Genomic DNA, 17,192 nt, shown 5'->3' with positions numbered 1-17,192 from the left:
CACCATAGCAATAAAGGCCAAGAATCGCTTCTTATCCATGCAGATAACATTACTCTGATTCGATCTGTCCATTTCCTTTCTCGGTTCCTTTTGTACACCCACGCTATCCTCATTTCTTTCCACCCTCTCACGTTTCCTCTCCACACTTTTGACAGCCTCAGCATATGACAACCCTTTCTTTTCTCTGACTTTACTCACTATTCCTTCTCGGATTCTTTTTGGGCACTGTGCTGATCCTGTATAGCGCTTTCCCTCACAATGCAGGCATTTCACCTGCTGTTCACACTCATTGCCATACCTCATATCACAATCTTCCTTCCCACACCGACCACACCTTTTATCTCCTCTACACACCGCAGCTACATGACCATACTCTGGACAACTGAAACATCTGAGCGGCGCCCCTTCATAGGGCCTCACCCTGTAGCTCACACTGTCCAGGAACACTCTTTCCGGAATCCCTTCACTAAAAGACAGACACACAGATAAACTATCCTCTTTCTTACCTTCTACAAACCTAAACATCCTTCTGGCCTCATACACACTCTCTACCTGTTCCTCAAATAACTCCACCTCCACATCAAGCGGCACACCACTGACTACTCCTTTCTTCATCGGCTCTTTGCTTAGTTTAAAGCACTCAACCATACACTGCTTATACTTACCTATCTCAATTACTTTCATTCCCTGATCCTGTGACACACAATCTATTACTACCAACCCACTTCTAGTTACCCTTATCGCTTTTACCACACCAACTTTCTTTTCCATAAACTTTCCCAACTCATGCAGGTTACTGAAAATTCCATCCACTTTTGACTTCGCTCTCATTCCTACAATATACGAACCCTCACTCCCTTGCCTCACTTTCTTCACTTCCTGATAGCCACCGTCACTTGAGTTACTACTTGATACACGATTACGTTTATTTTCAAGATCCCTTGTATCCTCATCACTTTCTGATTCATTCTCACTCGCACACTCAACCGCCATTGCCGCCGCCATTCTTTTTCGCCACGCCATCTTCCCATACAGCTCCATCGGTTGCTCCGCCATCTCTCCAGCTGTTTGCGGTTTCCTTCTAAGAAGTTGGCACTTGTATTGCACATTGTCTTAAAACTTGAATGGAATCAGGGGCGCCGATTTATGTCTGTGCCAGTGCGTGCCCATGCTTGCGCATGCCCGTCGCCCAACCCATCCCCCGATAAAGCGATAAAGCTGTAGTGACGCAAACGCACCATAGGAGATTTAACAGCGACCTACACACACACACACACACACACACACACACACACACACACACACCACTTCAGTTCGACAGAATAGGAACAAGCGACCGAAGCATGCTGTAAACCACACTCATCTCAGCAACATAGAACATGAACAGCGTCAGCATCAGCGACCGACCCACACAGACACGATTGAGAGATCAAAAGTTTTAACCAACATGGTGAATCAGAAATACTTTACATATCAACATTTCGAGATACAGTACGTGTATCAATGCCTACAGACCTCGAGCGGTCATATAAATAACCCATTGATTTTTAGCTTTGTTGTGAGCAGAATTATTTAAAAGTATTCCATTATTTTGGATTGTCTTTATCTGAGCTGTGTGAAAAGTGAAATGAATATTCAGAGTTGACATTTATTAAGGTAAAAATTTTAATGCGGGGCAAAAACGTAGCTTGCAAAAGTAAACACACTGACCTTTATACATCTTCAAACAACAACAACAACAACAGCAGTATGAACAAAAGTGATATGGTCTGAAGAGAGAATGCTTGTTGCTATGAAATGGCTTGTTTGTTTGTTTGGCCTTGACCAGACAGGATGTGATTTCTGCAGCTCTAATTATTTTCACTTCCTCTTGGGGCGCTCCGAGTTTAAAATGACCCTGTTTTGTTGTGAAAACGCCCCCTGTCACTGTCATTCTCTGTTGTCCAATCAGATGAAAATAGAGGCGGTCTTTATTCTGCCGTCGGGTCGGTTTTAAACAAAGAAAATGGAGGAAATGTTGGTAGTGGCATGATAAAATCAACAGCATCAGGCTTTGGAGACAAATGCATGGCACACTTTCTTTCTTAGTTATCAAAGCAAGCGATTCAACTGTATTCAGAATGAGGAGAGACCATATAACATTTCACTCGGCGGGTGGGGTAAATAATAATGGGGGTACTAATCTGGCCTGGCTTTGCGACTGGGTTGCATACAGAGGTGAGGAGGAGGGGAACTGAATGGTGTTATTTGGTCTCCGTCAGTTAAAAGAACAGGGCAAAAGAGACCATCGGAGCCACCAGGAGGAGGAGGCTAACACCGGTGCTGCCGGCGCCATTGCACATTTCTCCGTCACAGCAGTGAATGTGTTTTATGCCGGCTTCCGCCTCTGCATCTGCTAGACCTGCAGCGCAGATGGACTTGGAGGCGCAGCCCTTCATCGTCACCTCCTGACCTGCCTGAGACACTATGAGAACCAAAACAATGTTAGTGACTGCTCAATCCCACCGGTCATAATAGTGCCCGTAAAAACATTTTCAGTTATAACGCTTAGTTCACACAGACAAGCTACGCCTTGCCTTGCCTCAACCCACGCCTACGCCGAGCTGGGCGTGAACCTGTTACACGCTTTTGTGATCACCCCGCACGCCTTTTGCACGCCGAACCTGGAGCCGAGTCACAAGCGCCTCTCCTCTCTCCCGACTGTATTTTTTCACGTGTTGTCCAGAATTGTCATGGGTAGCCTCTAGGTAAAATACATCTGATATATTTAATGTTCTATTGATGCTGGATATGTATAACCAGGTTTGACTATAGTCGGACATTTTAGAGAGGTGATCTTGCAAGAATATGTGCTGGCACAACAACATTGTCCATCTTGCTTCTTCGGTCGCTATTCTCTCTCATGAAGATTTGTTTGCCGACAGGGAAAAAGCCCCACGTGATAGCCACCCGTCAATCTCTCTCTCGCTCTCTCTCTCTGCTCAATACTGTTGTAGAAACTCCATTTTATTTTGAAATTCAGTTGACTTTGCCAGTTCCCACGGATATTGTCGCGTTTTTCTTTCATGGCTTGACAGAAAAGCCTGCCTGCACGCGCCTTGTCGGCGTGAAAATAGAACTCTCGCCTATTCGATAAAATCGGCAAGGCACAGGCAAGGCGTGGGTACACGCAGGGTTCACGCTCAGGCGCCCGGTGTACACAGCCTCGTTGACTAAAACGGACGCCTATTTAAAAGCGTGGGTAAAGGCAAGGCATAGGCAAGGCTTGGGTCGTCGGTGTGAACGAAGCCTAACGCTTCTTTCACACAGACAACCTACGCCTTGCCTTGCCTCAACCCACGCCTACGCCGAGCTGGGCGTGAACCTGTTACACGCTTTTGCGATCACACCGCACGCCTTTTGCACGCCGAACCTGGAGCCGAGTCACAAGCGCCTCTCCTCTCTCCCGACTGTATTTTTTCACGTATTGTCCAGAATTGTCATGGGTAGCCTCTAGGTAAAATAAATCTGATATATTTAATGTTCTATTGATGCTGGATATGTATAACCAGGTCTGACTATAGTCGGACATTTTAGAGAGGTGATCTTGCAAGAATATGTGCTGGCACAACAACATTGTCCATCTTGCTTCTTTGGTCGCTATTCTCTCTCATGAAGATTTGTTTGCCGACAGGGAGAAAGCCCCACGTGATAGCCACCCGTCAATCACTCTCTCTCTCTCTCTCTCTGCTCAAAACTGTTGTAGTAACTCAATTTTATTTTGAAATTCAGTTGACTTCGCCATTTCCGACGGATATTGTCGCGTTTTTCTTTCATGGCTTGACAGAAGAAGTCTGCCTGCACGCGCCTTGTCGGCTTCAAAAGGCTTCGTTCACACCGACGACCCAAGCCTTGCCTATGCCTTGCCTTTACCCACGCTTTTAAATAGGCGTCCGTTTTAGGCTGGTTTCACACCGGCGACCCAAGCCTTGCCTATGCCTTGCCTTTACCCACGCTTTTTAATAGGCGTCCGTTTTAGTCAACGAGGCTGTGTACACCGGACGCCTGAGCGTGAACCCTGCGTGTACCCACGCCTTGCCTGTGCCTTGCCGATTTTATCGAATAGGCGAGAGTTCTATTTTCACGCCGACAAGGCGCGTGCAGGCAGGCTTTTCTGTCAAGCCATGAAAGAAAAACGCGACAATATCCGTGGGAACTGGCAAAGTCAACTGAATTTCAAAATAAAATGGAGTTTCTACAACAGCATTGAGCAGAGAGAGAGAGCGAGAGAGAGATTGACGGGTGGCTATCACGTGGGGCTTTCTCCCTGTCGGCAAACAAATCTTCATGAGAGAGAATAGCGACCGAAGAAGCAAGATGGACAATGTTGTTGTGCCAGCACATATTCTTGCAAGATCACCTCTCTAAAATGTCCGACTATAGTCAGACCTGGTTATACATATCCAGCATCAATATAACATTAAATATATCCGATTTATTTTACCTAGAGGCTACCCATGACAATTCTGGACAACACGTGAAAAAATACAGTCGGGAGAGAGGAGAGGCGCTTGTGACTCGGCTCCAGGTTCGGCGTGCAAAAGGCGTGCGGTGTGATCGCAAAAGCGTGTAACAGGTTCACGCCCAGCTCGGCGTAGGCGTGGGTTGAGGCAAGGCAAGGCTTGGGTCGTCGGTGTGAAACCAGCCTTAGTCAACGAGGCTGTGTACACCGGGCGCCTGAGCGTGAACCCTGCGTGTACCCACGCCTTGCCTGTGCCTTGCCGATTTTATCGAATAGGCGAGAGTTCTATTTTCACGCCGACAAGGCGCGTGCAGGCAGGCTTTTCTGTCAAGCCATGAAAGAAAAACGCGACAATATCCGTGGGAACTGGCGAAGTCAACTGAATTTCAAAATAAAATTGAGTTTCTACAACAGTATTGAGCAGAGAGAGAGAGCGAGAGAGAGATTGACGGGTGGCTATCACGTGGGGCTTTCTCCCTGTCGGCAAACAAATCTTCATGAGAGAGAATAGCGACCGAAGAAGCAAGATGGACAATGTTGTTGTGCCAGCACATATTCTTGCAAGATCACCTCTCTAAAATGTCCGACTATAGTCAGACCTGGTTATACATATCCAGCATCAATAGAACATTAAATATATCAGATTTATTTTACCTAGAGGCTACCCATGACAATTCTGGACAACACGTGAAAAAATACAGTCGGGTGAGAGGAGAGGCGCTTGTGACTCGGCTCCAGGTTCGGCGTGCGGTGTGATCGCAAAAGCGTGTAACAGGTTCACGGCCAGCTCGGCGTAGGCGTGGGTTGAGGCAAGGCAAGGCGTAGATTGTCTGTGTGAACTAAGCGAAATAGAACTCACGCCTATTCGATAAAATCGGCAAGGCACAGGCAAGGCGTGGGTACACGCAGGGTTCACGCTCAGGCGCACGGTGTACACAGCCTCGTTGACTAAAACGGACGCCTATTAAAAAGCGTGGGTAAAGGCAAGGCGTGTGAATTCAGCCTAAGGCTCTAAACATGTTGCCTACTCAATGATGTATCAATGCATTTCCACATTTTTTTAAATGAAATATGTGCAGTGTCACATGTTTAGTGTAAATTGTCACATGACCAGAACTGTTTACTTCCTGGTTGCACCACGAGAAGAGCGTAGTTGCATCAAAGCTCCCAAACAAAAGGTTAGTAAAGTATGTTAACATAAAGATAGGACAAATATTTTTGGCACACATCATCTCTAAGGTGTCTGATATATGAATTTGTAATTACTCAACTTTGTTCAGTGTGGTCATTAGGGGTGTCACGATACACTCAGTTCACGATACGATACGTATCACGATACTGGGTTCACGATAACGATACGATACGATACGATTTTAACAATATTTTTTTAAACTTGAATAATGACAATATATGACTGGAAAAGTAGTATTTTATTTGAAATGCACAAATACAAAACATGCTGTTGTGGGAAATTGTTATTACAATAACAACTAGAAAAAACATGAGATTGGAGATAAGGCTTATCTTGAAATAGAATGAGTTACACCGTCACTTAGATTTACTTTGAACTAAAAGGTTTCTCAGCAGTATAAATTCTCATTATGCATCTTCAGTTTTTCTTCAAACTCAAACAACAAGACTTTTCTTAATCTATTTTTTATGCATCTTCAGTTTTTCCTGTCAAGTAAACAGTTTTGCCAGAAACTCAATTGAATGGTTTCTCTCCTGTATAACTTCTCATGTGTCTCTTCAGAGACTTGTTCAACTGAACTACTTTCCACACATTGAACTTCAACAACAAAGACGTTTCTTAGTCTATTTTTTGAATTTTTTTTTTTTTTTTTTTTTTTTTTTGCGATATGAGATTTCATCTCAACGATACATATCGTGACGTTTTACTATCGCGAAATTTCGTGGGACGATATATTGTGACACCCCTAGTGGTCATAGAATGCGTAAACATGACGGCAACAAGAGTGAACTTGGTTTTTTTCAACCTTCTCGGGAACCACTGTTTTATTGCTTTACCATGTCTCTTTATCTGAATCACTAAACATTCCTATGAGCTGACTGAGTCATATGAAATAGAGTGAGTTGTCTGGTGCCATATCAGGCCTGTTACCTGTTGCTGAGACGCAGTGGTCCTCATCCCCCAAGCAGTTTAAAACACTGTTGCAGTTTGCAATTGTGCAGCCATAGCACTTTTTATCATTGGGAGAAGTGTCATCACGGGCCGCTGTAAGATTAAGCTTACATTGTTTATAGTGCTACCATACATGAACAATTCAACACACACACACACACACACACACACACACACACACACACACACACACACACACACACACACACACACACACACACACACACACACACACACACACACACACACACACACACACACACACACACACACACACACACACACACACACACACACACACACACTAACACATTACAACTAGGGTTGGGTACCGAAACAAGGTACCAATATGGTACCGGTACTTTTACAACCAATACTACCGGTACCGAATTGCAACCCAGGTTTAGATGCCTCATTTAGGTGCCATGCCCGAGCTGCTGAGTGAAACATCCGCCCTCCGGTGCTCCGAAACGGGCACCTTCACTAACATTCTAGGGCTTAAGGTTTCTTAAACACGTCAAATTATTGTTTGAAATCCTCTTTACAGCCTCTTTAAATAAAAAATAGATTTAAATATGCTTTAATTTTTTTTTTTAAGTACCGTTTCAGGCACTGTTTAGGCACCGGTACCGGTTTTAGAAGTATCGTTTTAGAAGTATCGTTTTAGCACCGGTAGCGAAAAATATGAAACGATACCCATCCCTAATTACAACAAAATGCATCTTGAGAATATAACAAATAAATTCGTATTACAGCGTCTTAATTCACACATTTACAGATTAGAGGCATGGGTGGAGATTGCGGGGTGCACGTCTGATTATCAAAACACAGTAAGGAAGTTACCAGGAGCAGGTTGGGAGTTGCAGAGGTCAGTGGAGCAACACTTGCCGTCTGTTAAAATCCTGGTGATTCCAAAGTTGAGCGAGCCGCCCACACACTGTACAGCCTTAGCACAAGACTTCACAGTGACATTGAGAAGTTCTCTATTACCTGCACAACAAACAGTAGCCTTTGTCAAATTAGGTCAAATACAAAAGAGTATTACTTGCATAAATAAAAACCATGCCTGCTACATACCAAGGTATGAAACGACTCTTAAAGATGCACATTGACCGGGCGAGGAACAATCTTTGGTTGTGTCTGTGCAGACTCCTGAAAGTCCAGGAACGCATTCATGGCATGTCAGGCTGGAGGCTGAGAGAACAGGTGAAGTCAGACAAGTTAAAGCAGGACTAAACCCCAAAACACTTTTTTCCCAGGTTTAGAACAATGTGGCTTTTGGTGTGGTGTGTGAAGGATTCTGGTCAAAATCTCCACATTTGAGACCAAACTGTTACAGTTGTACCAGCTGTATCATTTTCAGCAGGAAATGTGCCATCTATGGGTTGATTTTTTTGGGCCGTCTAAAATGTCAGATTTGGTTGCATCCTACGTCACGGCCAACTCCCGCCTTTCCCACTCATGTGAAAAATGTTTTTTAATTATTTTTCCCATGTGATAATTTACTGTAGAGCCAGAGCCATCATAGGAGAGCTGCAACATCTCCATTCACTCCAATGGACCCGTTTTTAGCATGAGCCCTTTAACAGCGCAATGCATTGTGGGTAATGGACTACTGTGGCTAATGCTAGCGGCTAACGTTAGTTATGTTACATGGCAGTAAAATACTGCGTGACGGTCTGGCCCCAAAGCCAGTGGGGGGGTTTAGCAGAAGCGGAAGAGCGGAAGAGCCAATCAGCGACTGCGCTGTGATTGACAGCGCAAGTTGGCCAATCAGGAACGCTACTAGCACTGCACTAACAAAACAATAATGGCCGCCTCCTTGCCTGATCGTCTCGAGAAGTAATGTCAGCGTTTGTCTAGTTTAAACAGCCATAAAGTGCAGTTATTGCAGAAATAGACTCAATAACAACAATATTCTGTGTTGGTAATGGGGTACGGCAGGGGGGGCTACTCTCCCCTGTCCTCTTTAATTTATATATGGATGATCTCTCTGTCCAGCTAAGAGACTGCAGAACAGGATGTATGTTCGGTAACGCCTTGATTAACCACCTTATGTATGCGGATGACCTGGCAATCTTCTCCCCCAGCAGCGCTGGGTTTCAACATCTGCTGAATATCTGTTCTGATTACGGGGTCCAATTTGATGTTAAATACAATGCTAAGAAGAGTGTTGTTATGATCTGTAGAACGAAAGAGGACCGGGATCTTGCTTTTCCTGTCTTTCTTTTGTCTGAGCATGCTCTATGTGTCTGTGACAAAACCAAATATCTGGGCCACTTCATCACTGACCATATGGGTGATGATGATGATATGTATAGACAGCGGCGTGTGTTATACATTCAGGCTAACATGTTGGTCAGGAAATTCCACTCCTGTTCTGATGCTATAAAGATCACACTCTTTAGGGCTTACTGTACCCCTCTCTATACTGCCCCCTTGTGGGCTAAGTTTAAGAAGACAAGCATGCATAAACTTCAGGTTGCCTATAATGATTGCATGCGCATCTTACTGAAAAAGCCCTTGTGGAGCAGTGCTAGTGACCTGTTCTGTAAGGTGGGGGTGGCCACTTTCCAGGCGCTCCTGAGAAATCTGAGGTACAGGTTCATCTGTAGATTGAACGTGTCTCAGAATGTTATCATTAAGTTGCTCACTGATCCTGGGCTAAGCACTGTGAGATACCAGTCACATATGTGGAAACTCTGGTATGACTCTCTTTTATAATGTACTTTTGTTCTTTTATTATGCCCTTATTTTGTAATTGTGTATGTGTCATCTATGGACCAAGCATCTGACAATAAAGGTTTGATTGATTGATTGATTGAATAAACAAGAACAGGAGTATCGCCGCAACCGCGGAGTTTCTCGGCTTTTGTTTTTGCCATTCTCCCGAGTGGATTTGGGTGTGACTGGATCCGACCCTGATTGGCTGAAGGAGTTGTCTGTCAAGGCAACTACATCCGCCCATGCTCCCGCCCCTGCTAAGGACTGGGTGAAGAGTTGGGGCCAGACCGTCACGCAGAACCAAATGAAATGTGAGTTCAAGTGACAGGCTGGTTTACCAGGCTAGCAGGGATCGCGGAACCGCCCGGGCCACCCGGGCCGCGGCCCGTGTACTTTTCAGTTCCTAAAAAAAAAAAAAAAAAAAATCTTTTTTTTTTTTAGATTTTTTTTTTTTTTTTTTTTTTTTTTACAATTAAACCTCATTTACTTATTACACTCGACTGGTTGTTTTTCAGATGTGATGTGAATCTAAAGTGAACTAAACAAGTCAGATCCACTATAAATGTTTTTCAGTAGATGCTGTGATGTAGCCACAAGAAAGGTGCAATATTAATGTTTTTCAGGAGATGGCGATGTTGCTAGCTATAGGTTCTAAACAAGAAATGTGGTTCAAATGTTTACAGTAGTTTTCCTTTCTTGCTGCACTACAATGTTACAATTCTGTGAGACAGGCCCGGCGTTGGAGGGGGGCCTGACCGGGCCGGGCCCCCCCATTCCCTAAACTGGCCCCCCCATTCATTTTTTTTTTTTTTTTTTGTGTGTGTGCTAAAAACGTTTTTCCGTTTTTCTGTTTTAAAGTTTAAAACGGAATCTGGCTGTCATTAGGCATTGATTAACTGAATGCTATTGCTAACTGTTACTTTGAACCTCCATTTGCAATGATTCTGGCTGGATATTAATTAACTATTGTAAATTTGTCACAATGAATGCAATTTGTGCACAATGTGTAAATACATTTAATATTAATTGTTTAGGCCTATTTGTAAAGTCACAACACATTAGAGATGTCTGTAGTTCCTCATAGATTTAGCCTCTTCCTTTTGCTCTCAAATGCACCAGTTTGACGAATTTTACTTTAAAATGTACAAAATCTTCTTCCGGGGGAGAATCCCCCCGGACCCCCCTTGCCCCCCCCAAGCTAGGGGCAGGCCCCCTCTGTAATTTGGTTCTGGAGCCGGGCCTGCTGTGAGACGGAGCTAAACACAAAAGATGCAATATTAATAGTTTTTCATGAGATACTCAGTATTTAATATTAATACTAATACTAATAATAGAAAAGGAGAAGATACTGAATAATGACATCACAACAGTATAATCCTAATGTTAATTTAAAATTAAATATTCTTCTAAATATGGATAAAAGTCCAAAAAACATAAAATTTTCTTCGGCGCTGCCGAGATTCCATTCCTTACAGCACCCCCTAATTAATAATAGTTCCAGCGCGGCTGCAAAAATATGGTGGCGCATTGTGTCAAGTGTACTGGCTCGGGGAACGGTCCGGCCCCCGGTCCCTTAGGTTTCTGACAATGTGGCCCCCTGAACAATTTAGTTGAATAGCCCTGCTGTAAAACCCAGTCGCCCTCATATTCTGGTTTATTTCAAGAAAAACATTTTGGCTAGTTGAAATTAATTGGCTCCTAACTTTAAAATCTAGCAGCCATATTGGCTGGTGATAAAAAAAAGTTGAATCTCAAACCCTGCAGTGAGAGCAGGTGGTGACATAGGAGTGAGTGAGAAAAGGAGCAAATATATGATTGTTAAGACTGAATACTGACATCACAACCGTCTAATCCTAATGTTAATTTAAAATGAGATATTCCTATATGAATCTGGCTTCAAACGACCAAAATCTTTATATGATGATAATAATAATAATCAATGATGGTGGTTCACAGACGTGTGTGTGTGTGTGTGTGTGGGGGGGGGGGGGGGCACCGCCCCCCCGACGGGGGGACACGCCCCCCGGCCCCCCCAAGTTCAGATGCGTTCCGCTATCCCTGCAGGCTAGTAAAATACCATTGAATGACCAAATTGATATCACTTTTAACCATTTTGAGTAACACTGTTTCCATACGGACCACCAGCATTGCTTAGTTGTTTATAACATGGCTATATTTATAACATACTTTATAACGTGATACACTCTGATGATCACTATGTCTGAATTGCATGAACCTCGGCACTGCACTTTGTTGGGTTCCCTTATAGTTATTTTAGTTTAGTTATCCTTTATTTATCCCCATGGGGGAATTCAACCTCTGCATTTGACCCATCCTCTACTAGGAACCTTCCTAGATCTAGGAGCAGTGGGCAGCCGCAGTGCAGCGCGCGGGGACCAACTCCAGTTCTTTTGCCATTGCCTTGGTCAGAGGCACTGACAGGAGTATTAACCGTAACATACATGTCTTTGATGGTGGGAGGAAACCAGAGCACCCGGAGAAAACCCACACAAACACGGGGAGAACATGCAAACTCCACACAGAAAGGACCTGGGACACGACAGACGTCGGTTCGAATACGGGACCTGGCGTTTGAAGTCGATTGGACAAACGGTTCTCCAGATGAGCCACTTTTTCTGTTGTCAGTAGGTGGCGCTATAACTATATGCACGTGTTGGAATTGCATGAAATTTGGCACTGCACTCCATTGGGTTCCCAGCTGCGCACTCCCAAGTTTGAAGTCGATCGGATCAACGATTCTCGACATAAACCACTCTTCTTGTTGCCAGTAGGTAGTGCTATGCCTATGGGCATGTCTGAATTGCATGAAATTTGGCACTGCACTCTGTCGGGTTCCCAGCTACGCACCCCCCAGTTTGAAGACAATTGGACAAAGGGTTCTCGAGATAAACCACTTTATGTGTTGCCAGTAGGTGGGGCTATGTCGAATAGCACGACATTCGGCACTGCTCTCTCTCAGGTTCCCAGCAGCACACTCCCCACTTTTGAAGTCAAAAGTCGGTTCTTGAGATAAACCCATTTTTGTGTTGCCAGTAGGTGGCGCTATGCCAAATGGGCCTTTTTTACGGAAGTTGGAAACCCTCATTACTGTTTTGCTTGCACCTGTGTTTACAAACAGTTCTTGAGTCAAACCCCTTTTTGTGTTGCCAGTAGGTAGCACTAAGATTATGCACATGTCCAAATTGCATGAAATTTGGCAGTGCACTCTGTCAGTCAGAGTTTGAAGTCGATTCGACGAACTGTTCTCGAGATACACAAAGTACACAGACATAGTATATTCATACATATAGTACAGACGCTCCTGCCTTTATTATATATATATATATATATATATATATATATATATATATATATATATATATATATATATATATATATATATATATATATAAACACACACACACAGACATAGAAGATGTGCTTTCATTGCAGAATTCCATCTTTAATTTGAGCGCATTTACATCTGAATCAGGTGAACAGTGTAGGAATTACATTTCATGTTAACAGACCAAAATTACATTTTAAGGGACCAAAAGTAATTAGACAAACTAACATAATCATCCAATCGTCCAATGTATGTATTACAAATACAGTACATATAAAGTAAATTAATGTTATTGACTTAAAAAATCCATACAGTAAGTTATGGCCTCCAGCTGTTTCAAACACAGGTTCTGTGATGTTTGAGCCTTGGTCCGCGCCGTAGTTTTGGAAATCAGGAAGCATTAACGTTGATACCAAGCAGAAACAAAGCTCCGTGAGCAGAAAAGGAGGAATAAAATGGGTATATTGGCAAGTTCAGCAGCTTCAAATTGAGAAAGATGTCCTGCATTTTCGGTGAGAGAGAGAGAGAGGGAGCGCGTCAGCTCTCCCCGTCTGTCTCGTCTCACTGTGGCAGAGAGAGTGAGAGACAGACAGACGGAGAACGGGGGGGGGGGGGGGGGGGGGGAGACAGAGAGGGAGAGAGGCAGAGAAAGCGAGCGAGACAGGCAGACAGGCAGTGAGAGAGGGACCGACGGAGAACGGGAACGCGAGAGAGAGATACCGAGAGAGAAAGAGAGAGGGGGGAGAGAGCATGCACGCAGCCTCTCCTGTCTGTGGCTGGAGAGATGTAGAGGATAGCACCAATTAACTTCACACAGTGCAGCCTGAGAGATGTGTATTCCCAGTAACTAGTAGCAATAATAGCAATATTACCAATGGCCAAATACTTACCCATACTAATGATAATAGCTACCCATATTAATACAACAGTGCATCTTTGCACAAAGCTCTCAGGTTTAAGGTAGCCTACCTCGGTTTAAGGTAGATTTAGAACAGATTAAAAAAATGTGATTAATTTGCGATTAATCGTGATTAACTATGGAAATCATGCGATTAATCGCGATTAAATATTTTAATCGATTGACAGCCCTAATATATATATATATATATATATATATATATTAGGGCTGTCAATCGATTAAAATATTTAATCGCGATTAATATATATATATATATATATATATATATATATATATATATATATATATATATATATATATATATATATATATATATATATTAGATTAGATTAGATTAGATTTATTTCGAACATGGTAAAAACAACAACAACAAAAATATATATATATATATATAGGCAAGAAGTGCCAAACAATCATAGTCAATTGGAATTCACAGCATACAATAGACAGCAAATTCACAATCAATTTACATTTGTTTATCATGCCCGAAAAGGAGTAGGAAGAAATTAATACTTATCAAGTCCTACCCCCTGTTTTATATCTATAGGCTTTTTATGACAGTATTATACTGTAATAACATGTTATACTACTGTATTAATATATACTGTAAGAGATGTGTACATACTCACATTATATCCATAATAATATCACACATACTTTAGAGTTGTTCCTAGTACATTTGTAGCATAGCATGTACACATGTTAAAACACTTGCGTGTTTATACGCTCACACACACACACACACACTCACACACACACACACACACACACACACACACACACACACACACACACACACACACACACACACACACACACACACACACAGATTCCCACCCACCCCCCCCCCCACCCACCCCCCCAACCCCAACCCCCACACGCACTCCCACATACACATTTACAAACATTCACAATTGAATCGTACATAGTTACATTATAGAATCCATTCTGTATCTATTTAATATCAAGTCTTTAAACCTCCGTTTGAATTGATTAAGTGATCTACATAACATCAATTCCTCACTACAGTTGTTCCACAGATTAACTCCTTTAACGCTGATACAGTGATATTTTGTATTTGTCCTGACTAGTTGTTTTTTGAACAAACAGGTTCCTCTTAAGTCATGATGACTTTCTCTCATTTGAAACAGCTTTTGGATACTGTTAGGAAGTCATTGGTTTTTGGCTCTGTACATGATTTGTACCGTTCTGTAGGCAACCAGGTCTTTAAATTTTAGTGTTTTTAATTTGATGAAGTATGGATTTGTCAGTTCTCTAGAAGTGGTTTTGTTTATAATTCTTATGGCTCTCTTTTGAAGGATGAAGATTGGAGTAATGTATGTATTTCCCCACACTTCCACACAGTAGGTGATGTATGGGAGTATAAAGGAACATCTAATCTAATCTAATCTATATACACACACAGACATAGAAGATGTGCTTTCATTGCAGAATTCCATCTTTAATTTGAGGGCATTTACATCTGAATCAGGTGAACAGTGTAGGAATTACATTTCATGTTAAGAGACCAAAATTACATTTTAAGGGACCAAAAGTAATTGGACAAACTAACATAATCATCCAATCGTCCAATGTATGTATTACACAAATACAGTACATATAAAGTAAATTAATGTTATTGACTTAAAAAAAGCCATACAGTAAGTTATGGCCTCCAGCTGTTTCAAACACAGCTGTCTCGCATAGACAGAGCCGTATATATATATATATATATATATATATATATATATATATATATATATATATATATATATATATATATATATATATATATATATATATATATATACACACATACAGTGGAATCTGCTTATAGTGATCACAGTTATAGTGATCAACCGCTTATATTGATCAAAAAGCTTGGTCCCGAATCATTCCTATACACATGTTTAAATAATTTGCTTATAGTGATCAATACTCCGCTTAACTCCGTAATTGTATTAGTTTCTTCACGTACAAACTGCCAAAAATGATAGCAGTGATACTAGGTGCATGTCTGTCTATATGGAGAGATCACGGCATCTCTGTCTCTGTATGTATATCTATATATATCTATATATATATATATATATATATATATATATATATATATATATATTTTATGATTTATTGATTTATTTTTTGATTTATTTATTCCTTTACCACTATTCCTTCAGAAGTTGTAGTTGTCATAGACTGTGTTGCATAGTTGATTGCTCTATTGCTGACAAAAATGTGTTATTGTAAGTCGCTTTGCATAAAAGCGTCTGCCAAATGACATAATGTAATGTAATGTAATGTAATGTAATGTAATGTAATGTAATAAATAAATAAATAAAATAAAATAATACTTGCCTTTGGGGAGAAGCACACTCCCAAGGATCAGAATAATCAGATGCATGGCGGCTGGAATCCAAGTGGCTCAAAGTTTGGGCAGTTAGAGCTTTATGTAGTTCTGACAAGTCTAAATCCACTCAGCCACACCCCCCTCACATCTATCTCTCACATCAATCATAACAGCAATAAAACGGAACTAGTAAGTAGTAATAGCAATTTATTTCGGTACATTTGTCAGTTTCACATAGATGCACTGCAGTAATAATGTACATTATACATAAAAGGACCGAAAAGGTGTAGGCTGAAGCTGTAGCTTATCATGTATGGATCTTGTTTATCGTTGCTTCTTGTGTGTTTTTACCTCCCTGTTTTACTTTCATTTCTGCTCTGTTTCTCTGTGAAGCACTTTGTGACCTTGTGCTGTGAAAGGTGCAAAGATGGCCGCCTATACTCCCTTGTACCCTGGCTGAATTTAACATAACTTGTCCAATAAGTATGTAACATACCAAATAAAAGAAACAGTAATGTCTTTATATGATGTTAATGCAGAGGACATGTAACTGTTTCGTTAAACTCGCGTTCCAGGAATATTGTATTTACTGCACTGCTCTAAAATAACGTTAGTGGCACGTGACTCAGAGAGCCTGTTCGTCCTGGAAGCCACTCGCTTTGCGCCAGAACACAATCGATTTGGGGGTGGAACACGCCAGGATTGGCCAACGCCAACGCCAGTGCCCAGAACTGTCAAATCAAATCATCAACAGAGCTATGGCTATGGCTATGGCTATGGCCCGCCTCCCACACTGGCGCCGGAACAAGGGGGACATGGGGACATTTTGTCCCCCTTAAAATTTGGTCCCCCTAAAAAAAAAAAAAAAATTTTTTTTTTTTTTTTTTTTTTTAAATCTGAGGGGGCAACTGCCCCTGACGCTTAGAGCCCACTTTACACTGTTTACACAGCCTGTGATGCTTGTTAAAGCCGTGATCATTGTGGGATTATTACACCTGAGACAGACAGACCCAGGGATCAAGTTACAGAGAGCCCACTTTACACTGTTTACACAGCCTGTGACACTTGTTAAAGCCATGATCATTGTGGGATTATTACACCTGAGAGACAGACAGACCTGGACTCTGTACTGCACTCACTGTCATTGGGCTGCTGCTATAATCGTATACGGTTATTGTTATTTTATTTTTGTGTTGAGATGACAAGTTTTGC

At 42.0% G+C, this 17,192-nt stretch overlaps 1 protein-coding gene across 1 annotated transcript; it reads right to left on the bottom strand.

Moving 5' to 3' along the window:
* Positions 1-1,629: 1,629 nt before the first annotated feature.
* LOC310791333 (phospholipase A2 inhibitor and Ly6/PLAUR domain-containing protein-like) lies at positions 1,630-16,081 on the bottom strand. Its single transcript, XM_083653022.1, has 5 exons — positions 15,989-16,081; positions 7,722-7,838; positions 7,488-7,634; positions 6,624-6,737; positions 1,630-2,464 (listed from the first exon to the last, which is right to left on the bottom strand). The coding sequence occupies exons 1-5, from the start codon at positions 16,032-16,034 to the stop codon at positions 2,262-2,264; spliced, it is 627 nt and encodes a 208-aa protein (XP_083509148.1). The 5' UTR covers positions 16,035-16,081; the 3' UTR covers positions 1,630-2,261.
* Between the last annotated feature and the right edge of the window lie 1,111 nt (positions 16,082-17,192).

The sequence above is a fragment of the Poromitra crassiceps genome (genome assembly GCF_964638095.1).
Source record: "Poromitra crassiceps genome assembly, chromosome: 16".
In the NCBI taxonomy this organism is placed as follows: Eukaryota; Metazoa; Chordata; class Actinopteri; order Beryciformes; family Melamphaidae; genus Poromitra; species Poromitra crassiceps.
The sequence above is the reverse complement of the archived record's forward strand: the minus strand, read 5'-3'. Positions and strand labels throughout refer to the sequence as shown.

Excerpts from the sequence above, each read along its gene's own strand:
- LOC310791333 (XM_083653022.1), bottom strand. The coding sequence starts at position 16,034 with ATGCATCTGATTATTCTGATCCTTGGGAGTGTGCTTCTCCCCAAAG. Across the intron at positions 7,839-15,988 it reads GAGTGTGCTTCTCCCCAAAG|CCTCCAGCCTGACATGCCAT; the intron begins GCAAGTATTATT and ends CTGTTCTCTCAG. Across the intron at positions 6,738-7,487 it reads CAACTCCCAACCTGCTCCTG|CGGCCCGTGATGACACTTCT; the intron begins GTAACTTCCTTA and ends TTAATCTTACAG.